We start from the raw sequence: 14,836 nt of genomic DNA, 5'->3' as shown, positions 1-14,836 counted from the left end.
AAATTTCTGCTTGTACCAAAGCCCCAACTCTTGGTAGTCCTGCAGCAAGCACAGTGTCACTAATTGTAATTCCTGACATTTCTAACTTGGAGGAGGGGACTGAGAAGGGCAGATGAAATCTATTTACTTTAGACAAAAATGGAAGGTATGTCCTTTGCTGAGAATGTATCTGCAGAGGGCACAGGCAAGAAAATAATTTCAGTAGTTCGTTGCTTAAAACACAAATATATTCCAGATCTTGAACATAAAACCTTGGAGCTTTGAATGAGTGTGCAGCTGAGAGTGTGGAGATAGGAAAACTGAACTTCTTTGGACACAACACTGTGTACAGTGTGACATGACAGCTGTGAGCTGGAGCTGCCACCTTCATCTCTGAAGGTGTCCTTGTTCTGAGCCATTTTGCTGCCGCTGTCTTGAATAGATAAAGCTGAGTACACAGCCAGAGCCCAGAAGAATATCCCCCTGACCTTATCAGTAGCCTTGCTTACATCTGTAGAGAGAGAATTTGCTGAGAAAGTACATGGCCCCTTCATTACAAAGAAGTGTGAGATGTTAATTACTGAGACATTCATTATTCCTTTTTGTCTTAAAGGAAAATGCCAGGGAAAAAAATGCATTAAAATTGGAAAGGGAAAGGCTGTCATCAGTAACTTTTGGACTAAAAATTTGGGATAGGCTGTTCTACTAATACACATGGAGGGAAACAGGCAGCCAGATAGACCCAGCAGAGGCTCCCCAAAGTGTTTGTGATCTTGAGATCCACTTAGCACATGCTTGGGTTGGTGGTTCCTGGGTCTGTTTATGAGGATATTTCTTCTGGCTTTGACAGATCCTTCCTCCTCCAGAATAACTCCCAGTCCATCCAGGGAGTATCTCTGTTGTATGCAATTTTAAATGATCCCTGCATGGGGAGGTAGCTGCCAGCCTTTCCTACAGCAACCATGTGATGGCTGGATGCAGTTTGGCAGCTTGTTGTGCCTGATCCATGGTGGTTCTGAAACTTAACTTCACCTGTTTTGTTGCCTTCTTATGTTTGTGTCTTAATTTAACACTAAGGAGTGATGAAGAAGGGTGGTCTAGTGGTTAAATGTAGTCGAGTGTCAATATAGAACAAGGAGCTTCTTCTGTCTCCACCACATCTATGGCCAAGGACAATTATTTAAGATGTCTGTGTCTCAGTGTTTTCCCGACCTTAAGGTCAGGATGAAAGGCTTCTCTGGGTTACTGAATCACTTGAATGCTTTGATTCCCTACAGAAAGAGATAGAGAAAATTTTAAAAAGTATTCCCAAATTGATACTAAAAATAAATAGCCCTTAATTATTCTGCTCCTCTCCACTTTGTCAAAGCAGTTCTGGTTCTCAGTGGAAAGAGGAAGCCCTGAACATCACACAAGATATACAAAGTCAAACAAGAGTCAATCTCCAGCTTTCTCTGACTACTCCAGTGAGCATTACAGTGTTAATGGTGAACAGCAGAGAAATGGCATATTTACTCATTCTGATTTCACTTGCTGTAATGGGAAATAATTCTCCTGGAGTCAATGGGATTGCAGCAGTATAAGAGCTGTATGAATTTCTCTGCCCTCAGGCTGATGACAAAAATTGTTTATGGCCATACCAGAGCAAACACATATGGGAAAGGCCTCAGAGCAGGGTAAGATTCTGTAAATGAAACAAAAGCAATGTGTTTTAGAAGTAAGAGCCTGAGGAAGTCTTGCTGTTTGGCTGGTATACAGACCTCTCCCCAATATTTTGCCTCTCCACCCCAGCACAGAGCTTCAGCTCTTCTAGAATCAAGCTTCCCTCACCAGCCACTGTCAGCTGGCCAAAATGGTTGGTTCACAATAAAGCAAAATGTTCAATCTCCATAAAAGATGGCTGCACAGGAGAGGTACTTGGAAAAGGGCAGCTGTTGTCTTTCTGGCTGCTCCAGCCTCATGCTTAGTGTTGGAAAGCAGAACAAAAGGAAAAAGATGAAGGAGGCTGAGGAATTGAGGGGACACAACCTGTTGCTGCAGCAGAGAGTAACACCCTTGTATGGCAAACTCCAAGCAGGAGGTCCAGCCATGCCCATGACATTCCACTCCCTGCATGGTGACATCCCACTGTGCATCCCAGCTCCGATGCTGGCCCTGGTGCCACAGAGGCTGGAGCTCATTGAGCAGTGGGTAGGGAACCAAAAAGGAGGGTGAATGCGAGGTAGGAGACCAAAGAGCAGTTCAGCAATATTAAGAATGAAATGGAGAAAATAGTGCTGCTTTTTGGCTTCAAGACAGTGATATCGACCATTATTCCTTAGGAAAGAAAAAACACAATTAATCTGGCCTTGGGACAATGTCAAGGCAGTTATCCAGGGAAAAGGGGATGGGAGGGTGTAGAAGCCACAGGTCACTGGGGGCAGCCAGGACAATGCTGGTGTCAGACAAGTGGTGAAGGACAGGGAGGGCAGAGGAGCAGAGACCCGTAAGGAGATCATGAAGGACTGTGCGTGGCAGGTGCAGGACAAACCAGGAGATCAGGCCCGGACAGCATGGATCCATGAAGTCCTAATTGACCAGCCCGACCTTCTGAGGCAAGGTAACCCATCTGGTGGATAAGGGGAAGGCTATGGATGTGGTCCATGGATCCATGAAGTCCTAATTGACCAGCCCGAACTTCTGAGGCAAGGTAACCCATCTGGTGGATAAAGGGAAGGCTATGGATGTGGTCTACCTGCACTTTGACACAGTTTCCGCAGCATTTTACTGGAGAAACTGGCTGCTCACGGCTTGGATGGATGCACTCTTTATTGGGTAAGAAACTGGGTGTCCATCTGGATGGGTGGGCCCAGAGAGAGGTGGGGAAGGGAGTTCCATCCAGCTGGAAGCTGGTCACCAGTGGTGCTCCCCAGGGCTCAGAACTGGGGCCAGCCCTGTGTGATGACTTTATCGATGACCTGGACAAGGAGATTGGGAGCACCCTCAGTCAGTTCACAGGTGACACCACCAAGCTGGGTGGGAGTGTTAACCTGTTGGAAGGTGGGAAGGATATGTAAAGGGGTCTGGATAGGCTGGATCAATGGGCCAAGGCCAATTGTATGAGGTTCAACAGGGTGAAGGGCTGGGTCACAACCACCCTGTACAGGGCTGCAGACTGGGGGAAGAGCAGCTGGAACGCTGCATGGCAAGGGAAGGACCTGGGGGTGCTGGCTGAGAGTGGCTGACATGAGCTGGCCTGGATCAGCAGTGGTGTGGCCAGCAGGACCAGAGCAGGGATTGTCCCCCTGTGCTCAGCACTGGTGAGACTGCACCTCAAATTCTGTGTCCAGTTCTGGGTCCCTCATTGCAGGAAGGACCTTGAAGTGCTGGGCAAGGACAATGGAAGGAAATTGCAGCAAGATGGGGGCTGGTCTGTGCTCCCAGGCAACAAGTGACAGGAGAAGGGGAAATGGCCTCAACTTGCACCAGGTGAGGTTTAGATTGGATATTAGGAAACATTTCTTCACGGGAAGGATTCTTAAGCACTGGAACAGGCTGCCCAGGGAAATGATTGAGTCACCAAAATTCAGGTATTTAAAAGACACGTAGATGTGGCACTTGAAGATGTGTTTTACTGGTGGACTGGGCAGTGCCGGGTTAATGTCTGTACATGGTGATCTGAAATGTCTTTTCCAACTTTAAAAATTCTATGATTCTTCAGTTCTGTCCCTACTTCAGAGCAATAGGATCTGCTTTGGGTCTGAAGGTGGGGGAGACTCAAAAGAGAAAGGAAGGCAGAGTTCACAGCTCCTTTTCTCCTTTCCTTTTCTGTCTCTTTTCATCTTACAATAGAGGATTTGGGTACATTCTACATACAACTCACCTGATTAGCTGAAAAGGATTATATTAATGCAACTTTGAGTGTAGGAAGTCTTAAATCAGCTTTAGTTTTACAGGAGCATATTAACTGCATTGCTTTTTTTTTTTTTCTTTTTAAATGACTACAAGCATGTCCTTGGAGAAGGTCACAGAAGTAACAGCTGAAACTTTTGTGAGCTTTGTGAAGGAGACTTCCATTTGCTGTTTTCACACCCTTGCCATAAAAATCCCTTTTCACTTCTTAAGTCAAGCCCAGAGATATCTGCTCAGTAAACTACAGTAAGAAACAGGCTATTCTTTGGGAGGAGCAGACAGCTTGCTCCAGGGAGTTGAGGTTGGAAGTTCCTCATTGGAAAGCTACCAGGAAAAGTACCAGTGCTGGGCTGGGAGAGGGTGAGTGGGATGAGGGAAGCATTTTTAAGGTATGCAGGGAATAAGTAGAGCAAGCCCAGGGAAGTGGTTGGACTTAGGGGATGGTCTTGCTGATGGATGCCTAAACAGCTACATCACCAGTCCAAAATATCTCACTTACTAAAGGCTGCCTACAACTTACTTATTTTCTTTTTCCAACAAGGAAAATATTATGTCTTGTGGGAAGTTGTGAGGATGACATACCCAAGACCATTGCATATTTGATCACTAATCATATAAAGTAAACATCTTCTAAATATTTCCAGCAACATCTGTCCTAGTTTAACTACTGGTTTTTGTTGCATTCCTTTATGGAATAATATCCCATAAAGCAGAGTGAGTGTCACTGCCATCCATTACAGGAATTAAACTTGTGGGATTTTCCTGCTTATAGAAGCTGAATACCCTTCATCCTTTAGAAAATGCTTTCTTCTCACTTTATGCCATTGCATAATCCTGATTGTCCAAAAATTTCAGTGTTTGCCTATGATCTTACATACTTAATATTTGGCTCAGATAAAAAGGGAGCACAGTGAGATAGTGATTTCTCTCACAACGAGGGGGAGAATGCAGGGAAAAAACCCTACACCAATATAACAGAAATACAACCTTAATTTTCTAGGGGTAAAAAGATAAAAACAAATACAAAAAAAAAAAACCCAAACAAACAAAAGAAAAACCCTGACCAACCATCTTTGAGCCAGTAGAAGAGATTGGCCTCATACTCCAAAGGAGAAAAAAGAATTCAATAAATGACTTAAAACTGAAAAGAACAAACAATAGCAATGAAGAATGTGGACAGAACTCCCCCTATAGATGAGGCCACTGAGACAAGGCACATTCGTCCTGTACTAGGATATATAGATTATATGTGCTATAGTAGGGAGTAACGTGTTAAGCAGGTATATGTGTTGACATTTTGGAGGAAAATATTTTATTTCTACTGACAGGCACTGCCTTCTTGGTAGATTTGCCAAAAGCCAAACTTTTTTACAGCAGAATTTAGAATGTGTAGCAATTCTGAGCAGAAGTGTGGGTATATATCACAACTGAGGTAATGCCTTTCTGTCTTTGAAGAGAAACTTTTTTTTTTTAGAGTAAGAAAAACAAAGAGAAACCTTTGGTGTTACTGGAGTAATAGAATTCCAGCAGTTCTAAAAAGTTCTGGATGGGAATTCTCTGTGAGGTTGAATTCATAGAAAAGTTTTTTTGAGACCATGAAATACCAACATATATTAGTCCTTGAACTACACTGCAAAATCCAAATTTTTCACTCCCAAGAAAGAGCAACCCCAAGAAATGCAAGCACCTTATAGCTCTGTCAGTTCTACAAAGAAACGGAGGTGTGCCAAATCCCAATTTTCCTATAGGGATGTTTACCCCTCCTGTATCATCCCAGAAATGTCTCTGGTCCAAGTTTGATATACTTTAAAATGAGAGTAGCTGAAGTTGGGCAGAAGAACAAAGGTTGTGAGGGTGAGAAAAACCCCATCATTTCATAATAAGGCAGAAGTTCCAACATAAGATGGGGCCAGTCTGTTTCACTGAGTTGTTGCCAGCTCAGTCCCCCCTGTGGCAGAAGTTCTCTTTGTCCATGCAAGTGGTAAATCCTCCCACTATTGATCTAAGGGTTGGAAAAGAGGTGTTTAGCATTTCAGATCGTTTTGGCTCAGTCACCCAAGAAAGAGAGAAGCAAGGAGAGGACAGCTGCATGAGGCTGGTTTTCTTTATGGGGATTTTTACCCCTGGATGAGGTTGACTTGTTTGCTGATGGTCCTGTGTTGATTGTCTGTATTATCAATGTAAATCCCCTCACTTCTCATCAACAGGGAAACCAGTAACCTAGCATTGCATTGCTAATATCACAATTTCTCTTTCCTGCAAAGGGTGCTGGACTCAGGAGTGAGACAAAGGGTAATGGGCAGTGGGACTGAAACAGCAAATACAACTATGTTGTTTTGGTTTTGTATTGTTTTTGTTAAAGCTGAGATGTGGACTCTGCTAATCAGAGATAGCAAGACTCACCTAAAGATACAGAGTTAGTTTCCATAGCAATGAAACCTATAAGTTCTCAAAATAGTCGAGTCTCTATTAGGCTTGAAGTAGATAAAAATAATTTGCTTACATAAGGGCATGCCAGATCTCATGCAGCAAAGAGTTCAGTTTTAAGCACATGGAGATAATGGGTCTCCAAAAGTACCTGAGTCTTTTATTTGCCTGGGAAAGAAACACTCTTGGTGTGAAAAAGAAAAGTGCCTTTATGTCCCTGCCTGACTCTTTTTCAGCCTTGATCCCCTTGCCCAGGAGGTTTGCCTGTGCTTTCTGCTGTTGTGCTACCTTTAATGCAGGCTTTGGGTTTTCCCATGGGGCAGATTGGTTCCATTTCACGGAGAACAAGAGGCAGCACTGAGCACTGCTGCCTCCTGCAGACTCTAGCTTGGCTGGAGGGGCTTGGGACCCTCCACCTCATGGTTTGGGTGAGAGCAAAGAGGAGGGAGCACGCTCTGAAAATAGGTGTGCTTAATTAGGTAGGTACTTGCAGGAAATATCCTCATCCCTTTTCCTGTCTCTCCAGCAAGGTCTAGGTGGAGTTGCAGAGACCTGACCAATGATGCACTGCATTCCCTAACCACAGACCCTGCAGCATTCCAGCTGGAATGGCGAGAAGGGAAGGAGAGCTCTGCCGCCCCACCACGCAGAGCACTGGTGTGCTGCACCCAAGAGGTGTGGCTGGCCACTCTGGTGCTGTCCCAGCAATGCCACACTGGCGTTAATTGACCCACTGGAATGACATTGCAAAGGCAGAACTGCAAATTTAAAATTCTTCTATTCCCTATTTTCCGTTGTTTTGCCGTAAAAAGGCAAAGGAAGCCACCAGTAAACATGCTTGAGCTGAGTCCTTTTGTAACCAGTGGTACTAAATCATAGAATAGCTTGTGAAGCTGATCTCTGAGGACATCATGTTCCTTTAGAAAAATCTGAAATATGTTCCATGTACTCATGAATTGCACCAAAGTCATTTAACTTAGAAAGGCTTTTCAGAAATTAGCACTGTTTTCAAGACCAAGAGAATCTGAAAAGAATCAGGACTGAAAGGTATGTCAGGGAAAGCAAGAAGCCAATGGCAAAAAATAATCCCCTGAATATTTCAGCTGGTTTCTAAAAAAAAAAAAAAAAAAAGTGTTAATGACTCTGAGCATATTGGGAAGATCTAATTTAATTTTCTAATAGCACAACCTTTAGTGAGACACTCCATTAACTAATTGAATGCATTTCATTTATTTGTTTCTAACTTGGGTGACTTTGTTTTCCTATCCACCTTCCTGTGGTGAAAAGCAAATAAAATATTCCCCAACAGCAAATTGCTGTTCCTTTGTCCATCCATCAATTTAAACTAGGATTACTTTCCAAGCACTTAATAAGGTGCATGTCTTATGAGAGCTTTATAAAAAATGACAGAGCTGCAACGCTGCCTGGTGGTGCTGGCTGCCTTCCAGGGATGGACCGAAGACACCATGGAATCACACACTTCATGGAAGGAATTTTTATGCTGTAGCTTGTCACCAGGCTACAAGAGTCTCAGCAACACACTACTATAACAACCAAAAAAAGCAGTAAGTTGACCATGGCTTCCTGCTCCCAGCACATGAGGAAGCCAACCCATGCCACAGCTTAGAGAGCAATTACAGCTTTTGGAGACCAGCTGGCCCAGCTGTTCCTGGGGCTGATGCTGCTACCAGCAAGGTGGAGTTCAGCTTGGAGGAGCTGCTCAGGCTTTTCCTTGGGCCTGTCTCTCGTGCCCAGTTGAGCTTCTGGCCCCACCTCTGCTGTTCCATGGTGCACAAGCAGGCAGTGGGGAAAAAAGAAACTGCTTGCAGTGCTGTGAGAGCTCCTCGTGCTGTGGATCGCCGCGAAGGGGAGCCCAGCCCTGGGCAGCAGCTCCTGTTTGCAGCATACAGAGGTGAGTGCAAAGGGGAGGGAGAAAGGGGCTGAGCAGAGCTGTGTCTGTGTGTCTGTCTGCATGGGCTTGCCCTCTCCTGCAGCACATCTGAGGCAATGCAGAGGCATGGTCACGTCTGCTGAGCAAGAACTGGACCTTTCCACAGTCCTGGGAGCAGCTGGGCATGCTTGGACACCTGCTGTGGCTGTGAAGGCACTCCAGTCATCACCTGCTGCTGCCCAGGGAAGTTCTAGGAAATTTGGGCATCTCTCATTTTCCTGTGGAGGTCACTGCCTTGCATGCATCAACATACTGTGTTTCCCAGTGTTATTTTTGGGGGAAGGTGAGAAGATACAATGAAACTCCTTGGGCAGTCCTTCTTTATAAATGCCCCTAGTTTGTTTCACAGCTCTGTATTTTACCTAGATTATGAATACCTCAGCTGTCAAAGCTTCTGGTTTTTGCAAACCCTTTACACTCATATATTGCTGAGGTGGTGTAAGTTCTTTGCACATGCATGGTTTGGTGGAAGTGTTCTGCCATTCTCATAAGGCCATTTTCTACTGCCACTCTCCAATTTCTGTAGTGCTGTCCTAGCTGTAGATGATTACTAGTTTATAAACATGAGATTTCTTTCAAGATGTGTTAAAATAACTGGCAAAATTAATTCTCATTGAAAAAGGAAATAGGGTTCTGTAAAAGAGTGCTCTCTCATCAAAAGGGATTAAATATTCTCTAGAGAGCTCTTCTAGCTGCTTAAAATGTATTGTAGTTTAACTCTGGAATACTTCTATGGATTTATGACAAAATATCAGCTCAATACTTCATTCTCAGCAGTTTTCTGCAGCAGTTTGTGCCAGTGGTAGGATTTCATTAGATCTGTTGAACTTCAAAGTCAAGTATGCCAATAATTTGCCTATTCCAGGGATTTTCAGAGTAGCTCTTTGTAGGGCAGTAATCAGAGCAAATGTTAAAAAATTAATGAGCGGTTGCCATGGACTTTGGCACCAATGTGTTGCTTCATCTTCACCGGCCTGTCAAAGCAGTATGTTCTGCCACAGAGAAACAGGAATGTGGTACAATGTTAACCTTAACACATCTGTGACAACCTCAGATAGCACTGGGAAAGAAGGCTAGGTCCATTTCCACCTGGGAGATTCAGAAGAGATGTGACTATGAAACCAGAGAGTGTGAAAAATGACAATCCCTAGTTGCTTCTACATCGTGCAAGTGCTGCAGAGGCAGTGGGCTTGGCAGAGATTACTCCTTTAACATTTCCCCAAAAAATTATCTAAAGAGGTAATAAAGCATCAGTTAGAGAAATGCCTTCCTGCAGAGCATTTAAGCAGAGGAACAGTAGCTGAAAATAAGGGATTATTTGAAATGCATCTAAAGGTCACAAATGGAAATCAGAAAAGGGATAAGATCCAAAGTTCATGACAGACTGTACCTCTGAGGTCATGGGACACAAATACAGCCAGGATAGCAAATATCACTGTAAGTAAGTCAAGGTTCAATTTTCAGTAATAAGCTGTATTTTAAACTTAACTTGCTTGAGTGAGATAACCACATGTATTACATTTATCTTGGGGAGAGAAGCAGCAGTGCAATGTATGTGTTTGTCAGCAACACTTCAAATAGTCTTTATTTGAATTCCTGTCATGCTTATCTGCAGGCAGGACTTGGACCATATGTTGGTAAAAGAATTGCTACAAATAGCTGAATCAGAGGCTCAACAGAACAGGGTGGCTTAATTGTTCTCCCTGAGTTCTCTGCTTTTCATCTTACTTGCTCAGTGCAATTGTTCAGGTCCTGTGCAATCAAACAGCACATCAGACGTAGATTAAGCAGTGACAATTGCTCAGGAAATTTCTTTTTCCTTCTCCCCCAGAACTCAAGTTGCTTCTGATTTGCCCAAGCTGTACCTAAGCTGTATCTGGGCAAAGCCTTCAAACTGACCCATGTGCTCCAGTTTGTCTATCCATTCACAGCTGTCCTTCCCTTCATCCCCACTACTCCTCCTTCCCTACATTTGTCTTAGGATGGTACTAAAATGATTGTATGTGTCTGGTGGCCTGTTTCAACTGCTGAAAAATTTAGACATGCACTTACAAAAATAAGCATCCCTGTTCCCAGCTAAAATCTAAACCAAGATCCATTTGTGGATCACTGCAGGACTAGCAAGGCTGAGCATCAGGGATGCTTCTGCTGCAAGGGAGAATTGGATTTCTCTCCTGCAGGTGTCATAGCCCAGTTAGAAACATTGTGAGGAGACAGCTGGGTAGACATTGGTGCTTGGATTCAGGCACACAGATGGAGATTCTCATTCAAATGAAGAAGGACTTGCCAGCTCTTCTGTGGCTGTCACAGCAACCCACAGCACACAAGGGGACCCAGCTCCTTTTTCCTGTGCTGGGCACTGAAGGCTGGGTTCCCCACAGCTGCCCCCGAGCTGGCTCAGCTGGCAAAGCTGGGGACAGCAAGGCAGCCTGCACTGGGATGATGCTCATCACAGCAATCTGTAGGGGTGATGTTTTTGGTGGGTGTTTGTTTCTGGGCTTTTTTTTTTTTTTTAACCTGATAAAGCATTTTGAGAGATAAAGGGAGTGTATAGCAGGATATATGTCTGCATCTCAGATATGTCCGAGGAAATAAACCGAGTTTTTCTGTGGTTTTTTCCTCTGTCAGACATGAACAATTCACTGTACAAACTCTAGCAAAAGGAACAACTGCAAATTAGTCTTAAATTTTTGATTTGGTTTGATTCCACTGTGCCACTTGCACTAAAGGGCGATGATTTCTGATCTGAGGGAGGGGGGGTGGTTTGAGCTCCTGGTCACTTCTGCCTATGCAGATCAAAATAGATCTCCAGTGATCTTACCTGCTCCAGCTGTGTGAGCTCAGGCTCAAGTTCACAGAGTCAAGAGCCTCAAACCAGCTGAATCCATATTGCCTTCAGGGTCAAAAGCTCAAATCCCTGACACCACCTCCCTTGCACTTGCCTTTCCTTGTCTGGACAGGCAGGCTGACTGTTTCTAGAAAATGCCATCAACACCAATGGAGAATTTGGGCCGAGCGTGAGGTCAAGGCTGACATGACAGAGCAATTAGAGAATCAGCTTCTGGAATCAGTGGCTATTAAACATCTGCAGCCCAGACAGCATGGTGAGTGGCACAGAGCAGTGTTGAGGCTGAGGGGCTGTTAGCTGAGCCAGCAGCTCCTCCCTCCAAAATCAGGCAGCTTTTGGGAAGAGATTATCTGCCTTCCACTCCTCTGCCCCACCACGGCCATCAGGTGTGGCAGGGCAGGCAGGTGTCCTCTGGGTTGGATTTGGACCATGGGTCACAGTGCAGAGCTTTCTGTGTCAGCACAGGGTTTATCTCTGTGAATGCATTTAGATTGTTACTATTTGATAAAAGCTCAATCAAATTGGCATTTTAAGGGGTTTTGGTTTAATGGCCCTAACTGTCATGGAAACAAGCTCGTTCAAGAAAGAATAAACTGGAGTAAAAGCCAGAAAAAGAGGTAAAAGACCTGTTTCAATCAGTAGCTTAAGGAACTCTGCTCCTTGGGTCCAGTGTTGGGTTTGTGAGCAGCCAGGCTGGGGAAGACAAGTGCAGTTGCACAGAGAGCATTAATTCCACATGCATTGCTGACCAATCTCACTGTGCAACCTGTTCAGGCTTAACTGCGCTCAGTCTGGACACCACACTTTGTGTTGAAGTCTGTTATTGCTTAAAAATTAAAATGAAGTGTGACTTTTGCCACCATCTATCGTTTTCTTTGCTCTCAGTGAGCGCTTGTGCAGCCCTACAAATGTGGATGGCACTTCACTGAGCAGGGAAATTGCTTCCCTGCAACAATTGCTCAGTGTGGGGGTGGTGGAGAGTGAGGGCAAGGGCTTCTTGTGGTGGGATTGCAAGGCATGAAAGCTTTGGAGGTGGGAGTGCAGAGCCCTTTTGCACTGCATTGATTTTCACTCTGGCTATTTTGGAATAAGGCTGACTGATTATTTTTTGTATTTTTTTTTAATTTACTGGAAAACAGCTCATGCTATTTATGAATTTGGGTTGAGTTTTGCAGAACTTTCAAATGGGAAAAAGAAATGTGTTGTAAAAATGGTTTTAAAATGTCTTTTATCTTTTTTTCCCCTGTTTTGAAGGAAACATGAGTGGTTTTGGTTTTCCAATCCCAGAAAAAATATTTTTGGTTTAGTTTATGCAAAATATTTTCTCTCCTGTGTTTTCAAATTGACTGGCCAAATACAAATAACAGGTTCTTTCATCCTTGTTTGTGCAGACAAAGACACTGTCCTGTCTCTCTGTGTTTTAACAAAGGAATTTTCTTTGCATTTATTTAAACTGATTCTAGTCTGTGTTCTATCAGAAGAGCTACTGTATTCTTTGTTGTGTAAATTTCACCGCACTACAAAATAATATTTATGTCTCTACAAAGACATTATTTAAAGCATCATCTAGAGAAATGACACTCAAGAAACCAAAAGCATTTGTCTACAGAGAGGGTGCATTTGTTTGGTGCAATCAAGGAGACAAATAAGGGTTGCAAAGTGTCATCTCTATGGTGACAACATTAAGGCCCTTGTTCAGCATGCAGTCTGCTTTCACTTTCAAAAATTTGGGGTTGTTAACACTGGCAGGAGCCCTGTGAGCCAAGAATTACCACTTTGTACAACATGTTTGAAAGCATTATTCTAATAAGTGGGTGTCTGGGTGTCTTAAACACAACTTGGTTAGAATATCTCAACGGTGTATCTGTGTTGTAAATATAAGCACTGTGTTTTATCTTAAAATTCGTTAAAGATCATATGATAAATCATGAGCTAGAAATCTTATTTTCCTAATAAATTGTTCTAAAAGCTATTTAACTTCACTAAGCAGCTTAAATTGTTTTTATTTTAATCTCTGTTGAGAGCAATAGCTGCAGATCAGAAATGAGAGCAGTGAAATTTGTTGATGCTTAGATATTTGAGAGAGAGACCTGGAATCTATGTCTGCTATTGATTTTACATGAAGAAAATGGTTCAGATCCATTTTAGTACTGGAAAAAGCCCACTTGGAAGTACAAAGTAGGCCATAAAATCTATAGACTGTAAAAAAGAAAGGCCATTGAATTCTGAGGGTTCATTTATGAGTAGATAGCTGATAATGGAAAAACCTCTGTACCCGTATGCTAAATCGAACTTCTGTTGCCGCACACGGGGCAGGGGGCAAGGCAGGAGGGCTTCTGGTCACCTGGCAGAGCTCAGCTTTTGCTGGCCTCTCTCATGGCCAGAGCTGCAGCATTTCAGGCTGTGGTAGCACGTTTTGTGCAGCAGTTTCTCCTGCAATTGAGAGATACCTTACATCTCCCTCCTCTGCTGCTGAAACCCAGGCTGCGTGCCGGCACACGGCAGTGCCCCGGGATGTACCTGCTCACAGAGGACAAGTCTTTCCCAAAAGACTGCTGCCTCCCAGGTAAGGACACACAGCTCTGCACAAGGGTGAAAAATGCCCCTTAGCACTCTGCATTGCTGCTGGTTTGGTGAGAATAGAAAGGATTCCTGTTAAATTCCGAGAAGCAATATCACAAGTAGAGACCAATTTCCCTTCCCCTCACTGTTTCCACTTAATGAATTATGTCTGTTTTCAACATGGTGTATAAGAGGCAAAACCCATGAATAACTTATGTACTTCCTCTATTTTTGGGGCTTTAAGAAGGGTACACTTGGAAGGATATAGAATGTGCAATGTAGACATGCTGCAGCATGTTGTAAGAGCACCTTAACTATTGGAAAAGCTCGTTTAAGAAAAAGAAATTGTAGCATATTTTAGCCCAAAATAAATCAAAATTCTAGCCTGTTCTGGGCTTGTAAAACTACTATGCTGTAAAGATAACAATGTTAAATATAGCCCTATCATCACATGGGAATTTGCATGCATATGTCTAAGAAAAAATGTGGTGTGTGTCATATCCACGTATATCCATTTAAATTATTTCAGAAATCAAGCCATATTTATTATAACCTATTGCAAGTGTGAATTCAGCTGTAGCTAGATGTGTAAGAGGTTCAAAATAAAGACTAGGACAAGTGGAATGGGGGAAAATTTAGGGTGTCTGAAGCCTGTTATCTGCTTCTGCACCCCATGTTCTGCAGGAGGCCAACTAATGTGCAGGTTTGCATAATTACCAGGGTCTGTAAGCATCTGTGGGCATACAAACCCTCTGGGATTCTGGTCACACAGAGGCTGCAAACCTGATGCTTTGTGTGTCTCTGCGGTGTTTGGGAATCATCCAGGCGGGATCACTTCATGGCTCATATCACATTAGAGCTCGCTTCCTCAAACAGCTCCTGCTGCATCTCTGGCTGCTCTAGTCAAGTGGGAAAATGCAGCCCACAGCCACTCAGCCCCCTTGAAAGCAGACCTTGCATCATGTAGCTTGCTTCAGTTTTTAATTTATCTGCTGTATTCACTCTTGTTCCTTCCTTAGCCCGTGATTAATCCTGGCCATAAGGATGATTCAGAATGAAACTGCAAAGCAGAGCAAAACCTTTTTTCTGCCTCCTTCAACTCAGGTAATTTCATAGACAAAGTCTTTCTCACCTTAATCTGTGCTCCACTCTACAAGTGCTGGTGAAGTTGCTGAGTT

General features: G+C 43.6%; 1 protein-coding gene across 3 annotated transcripts in view; it reads left to right on the top strand.

The window, feature by feature from the left end:
* FNIP2 (folliculin interacting protein 2) overlaps nucleotides 1-14,836 on the top strand; it is a 97,313-nt gene that overhangs the window by 63,758 nt on the left and 18,719 nt on the right. Inside the window, exon 17 of one of the 3 annotated variants that reach the window (XM_084205280.1) lies at nucleotides 14,678-14,762. The exons of the other annotated variants lie outside the window; for them this stretch is intronic. Within the exon in view, the coding sequence (XP_084061406.1) occupies nucleotides 14,678-14,716 (39 nt within the window). The 3' untranslated portion in view covers nucleotides 14,717-14,762. The remainder of the gene's footprint in view (nucleotides 1-14,677; nucleotides 14,763-14,836) is intronic. 3 annotated transcript variants of the gene reach the window in all.

This window comes from Fringilla coelebs, assembly GCF_963513975.1.
Source record: "Fringilla coelebs genome assembly, chromosome: 4".
NCBI lineage: Eukaryota > Metazoa > Chordata > Aves > Passeriformes > Fringillidae > Fringilla > Fringilla coelebs.
This window is presented reverse-complemented; position numbering and strand designations above follow the sequence as displayed.